This window comes from Schistocerca americana, chromosome 3 (assembly GCF_021461395.2).
Source record: "Schistocerca americana isolate TAMUIC-IGC-003095 chromosome 3, iqSchAmer2.1, whole genome shotgun sequence".
NCBI classification, from domain to species: domain Eukaryota; kingdom Metazoa; phylum Arthropoda; class Insecta; order Orthoptera; family Acrididae; genus Schistocerca; species Schistocerca americana.
In genome coordinates, this window is record NC_060121.1 from 521316551 (window position 1) to 521330420 (window position 13870).

The window sequence follows — 13870 nt, forward strand, 5'->3', positions numbered from 1 at the left end:
AGGCTTACTTAGCTGTGAGATTGGTGCATTTCTGGGTCTCCGCACTGCAGTTTCATTTAAACCGATACGCATGAACCAAAAATGGTGCACGGTACACTGACGTCCATTACGAGACCCATATTGCGTTAATAAGACGATGACACAAGCTAGCAAAGTTAGGCGGCCGCATCTCGTTTTAGCCAAATTAAGTTTTCAGAACCACGAGAGCATTTTCTAGAATGTTTTTAAATCGCAGTTTGTAAATTCCGCGAGATTCTAAGGCAACATATGTATTGGAAAATTGAACTCCTGGTCAAGAGTGTTATGGACTTCACAGACATGTCCAGACGATTTTAGTACTGTAAAACGGCTGCGAAATGGCAAAGTAGAACTGACTAGACGAGATATGTAAAGAAGTGGAACCATACGCGACAATGAGAACGGTAGATGCCACCTATATGAAAATTGGAGAGACATGTGGGAAAACGGAAGAAGTTGTATGAATATCAAAGGCTCAGATGTCAGACTTTATACAGAAAAGGGAAAGCTGAAAGATGGAAGAAATGTCTAGAAGCGCTATATAAGGGAAATGAACCTGAAGGCAATGTTATAGAAAGGGAAGAGGAAGTAGACGAAGATGTGTTGGGAGACACGATACTGTGAGACGAATTTGACAGAGCATTGAACGGCCAAAGTCGCAACAAAACCCTTGGAGTAGACGACATTCTCTCACCACTACTGAGACTCTTGGAAGGGCAAGCCATGACAAAATTATTCTCCCTAACGGGTAAGATATATGAGACACCCGAAATACGCTCATACTTCAATGAGAGTGTAATAGTTCCAGTTTCAAAAAGGCAGGTGCTGACAGGTGTGAACAGTACCGAACTAACAGTTTAGAAAGTCATTCTTGAAAAATATAGATACAAAATATTTACAAGAAGGTGGAAACACTGATAGCAGTCGATACAGGGGAACATCAGTTTGGGTTCTGGAGAATTGTAAGAGCATGCGAGGCAATACTTACCCTGCGACTTACGTTAGAAGATGGGTTAATGAAAGGTACGTTTATAGCATCTGCGGATTTAAAGAGTAAACATTTGACAATATTGACATTCTGCGCGTAGCGGAGATAAAATATAGTGAGGGCAAGCCTATTTACAAGTTGTATAGAAACCAGACGGCAGTCATACGAGTCCAGGGGCGTCAATGCGATACAGTGTTTGAAAAGGGATGGGGCAAGGTTGTAGCCATCCTTAATGTTATTAATTCTGTACGCTGAGGAAGCAGGAAAGGAAACCAAAGAGAAATTTCGAAAGAGAATTGATGTTCAGGAAGAAGTAATGAAAACTTTAAGGTTTGCCGATGACATTGTGATTCTATCAGGAACAACAGAGGACTTCAAGAGTAGTTTAATTGAATGGATAGTGTCTTGAAGAATACTTGCAAGATAAACATCAACGAAAGTAGGTAAAAGATAATGGAATGTAGTCGAATTAAACCAGGTGATACCGTACCAATTAGAATAGGAAATGAGACACTAAAAGTGGCAGATGAGTTTGGATATTTGGGTTGCAAAGCAGTTGACAAAGGCGGAGGTGGAAAGGATAGTTGACTAGCTATAGCGTCAGAAACATTTCTGGAAAGGAGGAGTTCGTTAACATCTAATATAAGTGTAAATGTTAGGAAGTCTTTTCTAAAGGTATTTGTCTGGAGTGTACCCTTCTCTGGAAGAGAAAAGTTGACGATAATCTGTTCAGACAAGAAGAGAATAGCAGCTTCTGAAATTTAGTGCTACAGAAGAATTCTGAAGATTAGATGGGTAGATTGATTAACTAATGAAGACGTAGTAAATCGAATTGGCGAAAAAAGAATTTGTAGCACAGCTTGTCTAAAGGAAGGGATCGCTTGACAAGCTGAAACCTGAGCCATGAAGGAATCGTCAATTTGATATGGAGGAAAGTGGGGCGAAGGGGGTGGAGGTTAAAAGAGTAGAGGGAGACCATGTTCAGATGGGTATAGGTTGATTCGTTGACTGGTTGATTTGGGGGAGGGGCCGAACAGCGAGGTCATCGGTCCTATCGGATTAGGGAAGGAAGTCGTCCGTGCCCTTTCAAAGGAATCATCCAGGCATTTGCTTAAAGCGATTTAGGGAAATCACTGAAAACCTAAATCAGGATGGCCCGTATAGGTTGAAGTAGTTATTCGGAGATAAAGAGGTTTGCACAGGATAGAGTAGCATGGAGAACTACATCAAACCAGTAGTCGGACAGAAGACACAACAACAACAAAAAGTTGGTTTCCCGTACACATTTTCATTAGCAATAGCTGCTTCACTTTATTGCGTTGTTAGTTCAGTAGTATGATACAGTTCACCATGTAGTTTATGTGTCGGTCATCCGTCTGTTAGAAGAGCTGCCAAGCGTACGCCAGTCTTAACACGACGACGTAATGATCGTTGGAGAAGGAGTAATCTTTCCGATTGGAGATAGGTGTGACACAAAATCGGTTCTTGGCTTTTTAGAGGTACCGTTCCGCCATTGGCCTCAGTTATTTTAGGGAAACCACATAGAAACTAAATCTATGTAGCCAACAGGGATGTGAATCTTCGTTCAACATTGTAAGTAACCTGCTTGTATGTTGGCAGCGATACAGACTGTGTTAATATCGCTGATAGCGCTCTGCGCCTTCGGCAAAAGATTCTGTGGTTGGACGGACTAGCAATTATGGAGTGGATAGGGAAGTGTATGGACATGATTTTCTTAGTGGAGACTCTGTGTTGGTAGGACATGCATTGTAGAGTGAGATGAAATGACGTGTTTTAACAAAATATGCAAGAAGATGTATGATGATTGATGTGGATGATAATGTTTGGGCAGTGGAATGAGTGAAAACTGTATAATTTATGGAACTGGATGTCACATGAATAAGGTAAAATTCTAAATACATTGTTTGCTCTTCAACAAAATCTTTCTTTTGCTAACCATATGCCTCCTAGTAGTTAGAGTCTGTAGTAGTTAGAACCTTTTTTTAGCTGGCTGTTGTTGCTACTTGCTGTAGTTGCTGTAGTTCGTGTTATGAAGATTTTCTGTGAGTTAAGTGACTTATGAAAAAGAATGGGGTTTCCACTATAGGGATTCGTGACTGAAATCAGTTTAGGCAATTAAGAGAGTTGGAGATAGCTTCATATTTCTTTAATTTCATATTTTTTGGATTTGTGTTATTGTTAGGATTTCTTGCAATTCAGGGCCATTCTTTTATGTTCATTATTGGAACTCATATTATTAATGTATAGCATTCAGATTGCGTTGGGCTTGTATATTGTAGGAAATAAAGGAATAGGTTAAACTTAAGTTGTCTCTGTCAGGGAAAATTCTGTAAGTCAGTGTTTAATAAAAAAAAATAATTAAAGAGTTAGATTCAACATGAGCGACTTTAAGTAAACACACAATTAAAAATCAGAAGGTATACGATTTGTAGAAAACGCTCCACCCGGCATGGTCTTTAAACTGGAAACAGTGCTCACACTGTACACACTCAGTCTTGGCAGAAACGGTTGGAAATGCACCGCTGTGGACTTGATCAGATGAAACAGGAAGATGCAGAGGCACACTGCAGTATTACTGTTGAATGGTGCAAACTGGTTTGCTGGTTGGATATAGCTTCTGAGTCGTATTGATTCATTTTATTTACGATTTTGACGCTTGAAATTTGATCTAGGATGTGTAATACTCACTACACGTTATTATCGGTTTGCATGAAACCCAGGCAGAAAACTGTAGACGTCTCACAAAGTCCGTTGTATATTGACGAGACACTTGTCGGTGAAGAACTTAAGCGGCCCTCACACGGAACTTTACATAACAGATCATCTTGAAACTTTAAGCGCTGTGCACTCCACGCACAGAGAATGGCACTAGTGTTTGTTCCTGTGCACAGCTTCAACAAGTGTTTTGCTTCTCCGCCTTCTTAAGCTTGATAACACACAAGAGCCCTTTGCACTGTAGCTTTAAGGGAGGAACGAGACACCATCTTCTCCCCTCTTCAAATATCCTACATTGATCGACACAAGCGCAAAGTTGCACTTGCGTTTACGAAGCCATGGCTTCTCTTAAAGAGTTCTGTATCACAAACATGTTTCACCTAACAGAACATTTTATTAAGGTGAAAAACGGCGAATGCAAAACTTTATTGACCACAACAGGTTTCCAAGTCACTCACGACTAAGTCTGATTGAACAATGTTCCCAATTACAGGCAACATCGTGAGCAGAAACCACAAAAAATGTTTAAATGTCGACGTTACCTATCACAGGAAATGCAGCTTTCTAATAGCAATTTTTTCCCCATGGATAAGAAAAGAAGATTCCCTGTCTCTCTGAATATTTATCCGGAAACAGCAACGTGCTACTGGCATACATTTGAAATATTTAATTTAGTGTTATTTCTATAGCTTCTGGATCTCTCAATGTATGACGGCGACGCCACAGATCGAATGGTATGACGCATGAACAAAAACTAACACGTTTCGCTAGAATACCACTGATAGCGTATGAAATTGAAATTCTGTCGTTTCTCACTCGAATACGCCTTGTTTCTTTTATTTCTTCGTTGGGTACATGTGTTTCAGAACAAAAGCCGGATTTATAATGTCCCCTGTTTCTTATCTGTTGCAGAGAGGTTTACAAATGATTCTGGCCAAATGTAATGTCAGAGCCTTGATTTACCATCGTCGTCATGAAATTGAACCCTCGAAATCTTAATCTTAATCCCAGTCCTATCGTTCCTTAAGTGCCTAATAAACAGTGATCTCCGTAGACTGTAAAAACACTCCCACCTTTACCCATTACAAAGCTCGTCACTTCCTAAAGCAGTGCTCCAATCCCCCCAATAGTAATTGCTCGCAGTGTTGTTGGTGCGTCTCATTGCTTATTCGAGCGCTTAATGTTTTCCCACATATGGAAACTTGTACATTCATGTCCATTGATTAAGGGATTTTCGATCTAAGGAACCGTGTCAACATTGTGATATGTTATGATAATGTACTTTTCGCGGCGGCATTCTTCGATAAATGTTTTTGCATTTTCTTGCTGACTCAGATTTGTTTTCCTCCTCCAGCTTTTAATGGCTTGCACTGTTATCATAGTAGGGAGTTACTAATAAGCCGTGTGGTATTTCGTATGTTGTTAGCCGAATTATGTAATGGAGATACCGCATAGCCACGGATCTTCCGTACGCTACCTGCGATTACGTCGATGTCTGTGATCGAGGAACAGTAGCAGCGAAGCTGATTTCATTAGGTGTTAGATACCTTAGGTTACTTCCCTGTTTCCTTTCAGCATGCAGCGTCTGTTCCCGTGCAGCACTAACGGTACAGTCGCTCTCCCGCTAAAGCTGTTGTTGCACATTGTGATTTTAGCGCCTTCTTTGACGGCAGAGTGGCAGTAGGCAGATGCAAGGAATAAGACAATCGTTTCAGCAAATATAGTCGCATGTTCGTTTATTAGTGTGTCCGGCAACGGCAGATAAATAGATAATTGTATCCCTCTCATCTAGCCGGGGCAGCGGCTGTACCGTTAGTGGCGCATGGAAACCATTGCTCAGTGCTGCAAATCTACAGAGAAATACAGGTAATCTGAGTAATCGACCATCTTACATAATCAACATAGCTACAAAAATGTGCGTGTGGATATTTTGGCAGGGATTCCCCTTTCAGGGAGTTCGACCACCTGGCACTAATAATTTTATTTGGCGCCACTTCGGCGACTTGGGTGTCGACGATGATGAAATGATGACGGGAACGCAACACCTGGTCCCCTAGTGACGAATATCTCCCACCTGACCGGGAATCGAACCCGAGCGCTTCGCATGGTATTTAGCCACGCAGACCACTCAGCTATCGAGATGGACAACACAACTACTAGTGCTGATCCACCACATACATCGTCATAATAGTATATGGAAGTTCAGTGATATCGTGGCGTCTCCATGATATAATACGTCCAACAACATTCGAAAGTACCAAACAGCCTATACGTTCGTTGAAAGAAACTAATTTGACTTTGCATGAAAAGCCAATAAATATTTAACCAAATGTGACAATGAGACTTTTTTTGACACTGTTCCCTAGTTTTCTGTAGCAGGCTGTACGAGGGCGTCCTGAAAAGTAGTGCACCCAAAATTTTATGTGAAAACTCTTAAGGCTTTTTAAATAAACAAACAAACACCATGAGAACAGTCCTGAAGGCCCAACGGTTCCGACCGGCCGCCGTGTCATCTTCAGCCCCTAGGTGTCACCGGATGCGGATACATTACATTACATTACGTTAATATTTGTTCCATAGATGATGAATACGATATTTGTAATCATGTGGAACGTATCAGTTTAACATATTTTCTTTACAATTTTTTTTACAGTTACTGCTTCATATCTAAAAATTCATCTATTGAGTAGAAGGAGTTGTCATTCAGAAATACTTTTAATTTGTTTTTAAATGTTGGATGGCTGTCTGTCAGACTTTTAATGCTATTTGGCAAACGAGTAAAGATTTTTATGTGAGCACAATTTACCCCTTTCTTTGTCAAAGTCAGATTTAACCCAGAATAGTGAAGATTATCCTTTCTTCTAGTGTTGTGACTAGTACGTACTTCGTTACTATTTTTGAATTGAGGTGGGTTATTAATAACAAATTTCATAAATGAATAAATGTATTGCGAAGGTATTGTGAATGTCCCTAGTTCCATGAATAAATGTCTGCAAGATGATCTTGGGTGGGCCCCAGCTATTGTTGTGATTACACGCTGTTGTGCAATGAATTTTTTTCTCTTAATGATGAATACCCCAAAATATGATGCCACGTGAAAGCAGTGAATGGAACTAGGCATAGTAGACTAATTTACTGATTCGTTTATCACCAAAACTTGCAATATCCATAACAGCATAACTAGCTGAATCTAACGGTTTCAGCAAATCATCAACGTGTTTCTTCCAATTCCATTTCTCATCAACGCGCATACCCAGAAATTTTGAATATTGTGCTTTAGCAACAGACTTCTGTTCAAGGTCTATATTTATCAATGGTGTTATGCAACGTACTGTACAGAATTTTATGTACTGTGTTTTCTCAGGAGGGGCATTTTGTCAGCACACCGCTCTCCCCGCCGTTGTCAGTTTTCGTGACCGGTGCCGCTACCTCTCAATCAAGAAGCCCCTTAATTGGCCTCACAAGAACTGAGTGCACCCCGCTTGTCAACAGAATTCGGCAGATCCGTAAGGTGACCCATTCCAGTGCTAGCCAATCCCAGCAGCCCTTAACTTCGGTGATCCGAAGGGAACAGGTGTTACCACTGCGGCAAGACAGTTGGACTTTTAAAACAAAAGAACCATTATTTACATTCTACATCTTTTTCATCATGTCTACATATTTGCTGCCCTCTTCCGATACAAGGCTCCGAATTGTAGCCTATAATATAGCACTGTAAACTGAACTATACCGGTGCTAGAGAAACAGCGTTCTGTAATTGAGTCTCCATACATGGAGCATCCTGCCCTTCAGCATGACAATGCTAGAGCAGACACGAGCCCTGCGACTTCCACAACAATCGACGACTTGGGCTCACAGACATCGATCATCCTCCATACAAATACAACGTGGCCCCATTTTCATCTGTTTCCAGAACTTAAGGAACACCTTCGAGGACTTCACTTTGATAGTGATGAACCGGTGCACGCAGAGGCGAAGTTGTCGCTGCGTCAACAAAGTCACACATTCTCCAGTAACGGTACCGACAAACTGTTTTCTCGTTGGCAGAAATGTGTTTGTCATCAGGGTGACTATGTTGAGAAATAAGTATGCAGACACGAAGAATAAAGGTATAGAATGTTAATAACTTTATTATTTAAAAAACTTTAAGGATTTTCACATAAAACATGCATTACTTTTCTGCCCGCCTTCGTATAAACATATCTCACATTACATGTGAGTGGTAGCGTATTTAGAAATTTTTGATATTTTTCAGACTGATACAGTAATAATAACAACAATAATTGTGACGTGTGACAGTGGTATAAGAGTAGGAGATATACCAGTAAACCGACTATGGGCCGTTAGTGGCGCTAATCGACTACGACGCCATTCTTTCGGTGGCATACACGACGTCAATGTACGTTTGATGCTCTCACATTGTGCAATGTCTACCGATACTACTGTAGGCTAGGCTGCCCAACGTGATACGTATGTCGTTTGCTGCTTATGGAGGTCAGCAAGGCTACGTGATGGCAGTGTTATCTCTACAGACTTTCTGGCCACAGAATCCTATGAGAGTTCCGTGTTTACTGTAGATAGCACGAGAAAGACGAAAATGTCATTGTTGGATAGCATTCATACAAACGTCACTGTTCCCCTTAGGAAACACGAGCCGCGACGTACATGTTCCAAACATGATACACTACTGGCCATTAAAATTGCTACACCACGAAGATGACGTGCTACAGACACGAAATTTAACCGGCAGGAAGAAGATGCTGTGGTATGCAAATGATTAACTTTTCAGAGCATTCACACAAAGTTGGCACCGGTGGCGACACCTACAGCGTCCTGACATGAGGAAAGTTTCCAACCGCGATCTCATACACAAACAGCAGTTGACCTGCGTTGCCTGGTGAGACGTTGTTGTGATGCTTCGTGTAAGGAGGAGAAATGCGTACCATCACGTTTCCGACTTTGATAAAGGTCGGATTGTAGCCTATCGCGGTTGCGGTTTATCGTATCGCGACATTGCTGCTCGCTTTGGTCGAGATCCAATGACAGTTGGCAGAATATGGAATAGGTGAGTTCAGGAGGGTAATACGGAACGCCGTGCTGGATCCCAATGGCCTCGTATCTCTAGCAGTCGAGATGACGGGCATCTTATCCGCATGGCTGTAACAGATCGTGCAGCCACGTCTCGATCCCTGAGTCAACAGATGGGGACGTTTGCAAGACAACAACCATCTGCACGAACAGTTCTACGACGTTTGCAGCAGCATGGACTATCAACTCGGAGACCATGGCTGCGGTTACCCTTGACGCTGCATCACAGACAGGGGCGCCTGCGATGGAGTACTCGGATGAATCCAGGTCCTGTTTACAGCATCATGATGGGCGAATCCGTGTTTGGCGACATCGCGGTGAACGCACATTGGAAGCGTGTATTCGTCATCGCCATACTGGCGTATCACCCGGCGTGATGGTATGGGGTGCCATTGGTTGCACGTTTAGGTCACCTCTTATTCCCATTGACGGCACTTTGAACAGTGGACGTTACATTTCCGATGTTTTGCGACCCGTGGCTCTACCCTTCATTCGATCCCCGCGAAACCCTACATTTCAGCAGGATAATGCACGACTGCATGTTGCAGGTCCTGTACGGGCCTTTATGGATATATAAAGTGTTCGACTGCTGCCCTGGCCAGCACGTTCTCCAGATCTCTCACAAATTGAAAAGGTCTGGTCAATGGTGGCCGAGCAACTGGCTCGTCACAATACGCCAGTTACTACTCTTGATGAACTGTGGTATCGTGTTGAAGCTGCAAGGGCAGCTGTACGTGTACACGCCATCCAAGCTCTGTTTGACTCAATGCCCAGTTGTATCAAGGCCGTTATTACGGCCAGAGGTGGTTGTTCTGGGTACTGATTTCTCAGGATCTATGCACCCAAATTGCGTGAAAATGTAATCACAAGTCAGTTCTAGTGTAATATATTTGTCCAATGAATACCCCTTTATGATCTCCATCTCTTCGTGGTGTAGCCATTTTAATGGCCAGTAGTGTAGCATATTAATGTTGCCATACCGAGTGGGGACAGGTTGTAAGTAGGCTGTTTAGGTTTTTATATGATAACGCCACGTAGCGCTCTGTATGAAAATCACTGGCTGTGCTGTGTGCAGTCTGGGGCTGGTTGTCATTGTTGTAATATAGGCTATTGTAGTGTTGGGCAGTTGGCTGTTAACAGCGCGTAGCGTTGCTCAGTTGGAGGTGAGCCGCCGGCAGTGGTGGATGTAGGGAGAGAGATGGCGGAGTTTGTAAGACTGGATGTCATGAACTGATATATATGTATATTATGACTTTTGAACACTATTAAGGTAAATACATTGTTTGTTCTTTATCAAAATCTTTCATTTGCTTACTATGCCTATCAGTAGTTAGTCCCTTCAGTAGTTAGAATCTTTTATTTAGCTGGCAGTAGTGGCGCTCGCTCAGAATGAGTAAAGAGCGAAATGTCTGAGTACGTTCAGTTCTGCTCAGCTGTTTGAAAATCAAATAACGTAAGGGGTTTACCAGCACAGTAATTCAATAATTTTTTCTGAGGGTACGTTTCAAGGTTGCAACGTCTCTGGGAGACCACAGATGTCTCTTCTTCTTACGGAAGGCATAACACGATCTTCTCACAAACAAACAACAGTGAAAGGCGACGACTTAATACCCGTTGCATAGTCTTTCCTTGTAAACATAATATAGATGGCGATACTCCCATGTGTTTTGTGTAGTGACGCTGAAATGCAGTAATGGTCAGGTGACATTCACCTCTTCATTCCCTGCAAAATATTAATCCGAATCTTGGAACAAGAAAGATGTATTGAAAGTCCTTGCTGAGTGATGGGATAAAGAATGCAAGTGGAGGAAAATCCTTCTATTACAAAATTTGATACATCCAAGTTACCATCCGAATGCACACCCCCGGGGAAAGAGTGGGATGGAAGGAGGATGCGTAAGCAGTGGAGTTGACGAACAATGAATCAGAGAGCACAGGGTCTACAGATGCTGCAGAACAATTCATTCAAACTAATGTGCCAGGCTGTCTTTGATTTTTGTCCTTTTCCGAAAGACGTATTTTTTATTGCACTGGGCCAGGATAGTTCCCATAAAATCAGTCAGCAATGGAAAATTGGGGGGCACTGTGACTGTAAATGTTTTTACAGAACTTATTCAGAATTTATTTGTTCAAGTAGTTCGTCGTTTCCTTTTTACATATTGAACGGTATGTGTAAGTCTCTTTTTCTTCTTCTTCTTCTTCTTCATCTTCTTTGTCTTTTCCTGGCTCACTATGACACCGATATTGTTATCTGGGTTATTGGCAATGTTAGCCACAAGAATTTTTGTACCCCATCTGTCTCTGTGTAGAGTAAATCTCAAGTTCGTGTTTGAGAATATTTTCTAAACATTTGCTTAGTTTGTGTCTGAGGTGGAACTTGGGTATGAGCCTGGTATTTGTTAATTGTTTGTGGGATACTTTGTAAATACCGCACGCAAGTTAGCGGGCTCACCAGACCTCGTCCTTAATTTGTGAGGCAGATTTAATTCAGGCCAGCTAGCCACCCCGAATCTCGGAAGCAGCGCGTTGACGCTTTCGGCTATCCATGGTTCCGAATTGTGAAGAGGGTACGAAATGTGGGAAACTGACGAATATGATTTGACCAAGTCAGTCACCTGATTTAAATCCATTAAACTCTTGTGGAATGACGTTGACAGAGACGTCCGAAAATGAGGTCATCTAATGTTGAAGACCTACGGAATAATTTACACATGTATTGGACTGCACTTTCTGCAAAAATACTGCACAATATTGGCTCCAGTATGTCAAGAGTTTGTTCAGCGCTTAAAAAGGTAAGATGCTAAAATCTAAATCACACTGTACTATGCTTAATGACATAGAAAGAAAAAAAAAATCATTTTACAGAAAAAACTGATTTTATTGGTCTATTTAGTTTATACAAGTAAATAAAGTGTGTAGTTTTCCTCATGGGCGATCGAAAACTGTTGATCGATGTTGTTGTTGTTGTTGTTGTTGTTGTAGTGGTCTTCAGTCCTGAGAGTGGTTTGATGCAGCTCTCCATGCTACCCTATTCTGTGCAAGCTTCTTCATCTCCCAGTACTTACTACAACCTACACCCTTCTGAATCTGCTTAGTGTATTCATCTCTTGGTCTCCCTCTACGATTTTTACCCTCCAAGCTGCCGTCCAATGCTAAATTTGTGATCCCTTGATGCCTCAGAACATGTCCTACCAACCGGTCCCTTCTTCTAGTCAAGTTGTGCCACAAACTGCTCTTCTCCCCAATTCTATTCAGTACCTCCTCATTAGTTATGTGATCTACTCATCTAATCTTCAGCATTCTTCTGTAGCACCACATTTCGAAAGCTTCTATTCTCTTCTTGTCCAGTGTAAGTGAAAGAAAGAAAAAAAAACTTATTTTATTGTTCTATTTAGTTTATACACCGTGTGTGTACACTAAAATAAGTGTATAGTTTTCCTCATGGGTAATCGAGAACTGTTGATCGGTAGTGTAAGTACCGTGTTGTCAATATGTATAATTCTCCAACGTTTCGGCCATTGTTGCAAACAGACTACCGACCATGCGGTCACATACAAAAAAATGGTTCAAATGGCTCTGAGCACTATGGGACTCAACATCTTAGGTCATAAGTCCCCTAGAACTTAGAACTACTTAAACCTAACTAACCTAAGGACATCACACACACCCATGCCCGAGGCAGGATTCGAACCTGCGACCGTAGCAGTCCCGCGGTTCCGGACTGCAGCGCCAGAACCGCTAGACCACCGCGGCCGGCGGTCACATACGCTGAAAAATTTTATTGGCAGTTACGATGGCCACGGAAGCCTACGTTTATATGTAGTATCTATCCTTCATGGCAATTTGATACTGGTTTCACGCCGTCGTCGTGGTGATGCAGTTTTAATGGCACCGCGTACATAGAGTCGCAATAGAGCGAACCACTCGTACTGCCGAGTTTTCGAACGCACTTTGTGTTCCCTATACATTGACATTTTAATCAGTACACGTAGCACTACCTGGCACTTTTTGCGCTTTCTTTGATGTGTGATTTACAAATAATTCTACAGCCACTATCGCGGAATCTTCTTCTGTCGTAGATTACTCGTCCGTCGTGGCTCACCATTGTGCAGCGGTAGGAGTGAATTTCGCGCGCGTCACCGGATTAATGGCACGGGCGGCACTAATTTCGCCAAGTGCAGGCGGCGCGAGAACGAGAAACATTTAAGTGCGGCAGAGACAGAACCGACTGGGGGAGCAGAGCGTCTGTTTTAATCCTCCGGTGGCGGGAGGCGCGTTAATTGCTGGCGACGTCGAAAAGCGCGCCAGGGCGAGGCGGGCCGGCTGGCAAGTGGCGCGCCAGGAGAACTCTCGACGCCCCAGATGAAGTCCCGCCTCCTCGACGCCGCCAGCTCGCCTTCGCCCGTCTCTCTGTTGCGCCACGGCGACGCCACGCAGCTGTTGCCAGGCGACGACACTCGGTGACGTAGTGCTCTGGCAATTAAGGCCCACTATCTGTTTCGCAAAGCTGCCTTCTTTACGCCACCTTGTTTCAGTCTGACCGCAGAGCACTCTCAAAGGGTAGCGGCTAAGTTCTCAAAGGCTGTAGCAGAGTAACCGCTATCCTTAACTTTGCGGGACGCAAACGTGTGGAACTGGTTAGAAGAGGGCTGTATTGTTCGTCAAATGTTTGAGCGGAGCGAAAAGAAGACTCCCTCTAGCACACACAATGCATTTTTTGTCGCATTGCTTAGCCAAAAGAATAATAGGAAATGGACAAATAGGGTACAAACTAGATACTTTGAGGTCAACTTTCGCAAAAAATAATAATTTCTTTAAAGTAATTAGGGTAATTAAGACAAATTTAACTATTCATTTGAAGAAAGCTTACAAAATGACTGTCTGGGCGAATTTTTGCTGGCCGCGGTGGCCGAGCGGTTATGGGCGCTTCAGTCCGGAACCGCGCGACTGCTACGGTCGCAGGTTCGAAACCTGCCTCGGGCATGGATGTGTGTGATTTCCTTAGGTTAGTTAAGTTTAAGTAATTCTAAGTTCCAGGGG

At 42.7% G+C, this 13870-nt stretch overlaps 1 protein-coding gene across 1 annotated transcript in view; it reads right to left on the minus strand.

The window, feature by feature from the left end:
* LOC124606176 (synaptotagmin-12-like) overlaps window positions 1-13870 on the minus strand; it is a 121532-nt gene that overhangs the window by 93339 nt on the left and 14323 nt on the right. Inside the window, exons 3-4 of the mRNA XM_047138143.1 lie at window positions 13060-13303; window positions 10679-10779 (exon numbers count right to left, since the gene is read on the minus strand). Of these exons, the coding sequence (XP_046994099.1) occupies window positions 10679-10779; window positions 13060-13303 (345 nt within the window). The remainder of the gene's footprint in view (window positions 1-10678; window positions 10780-13059; window positions 13304-13870) is intronic.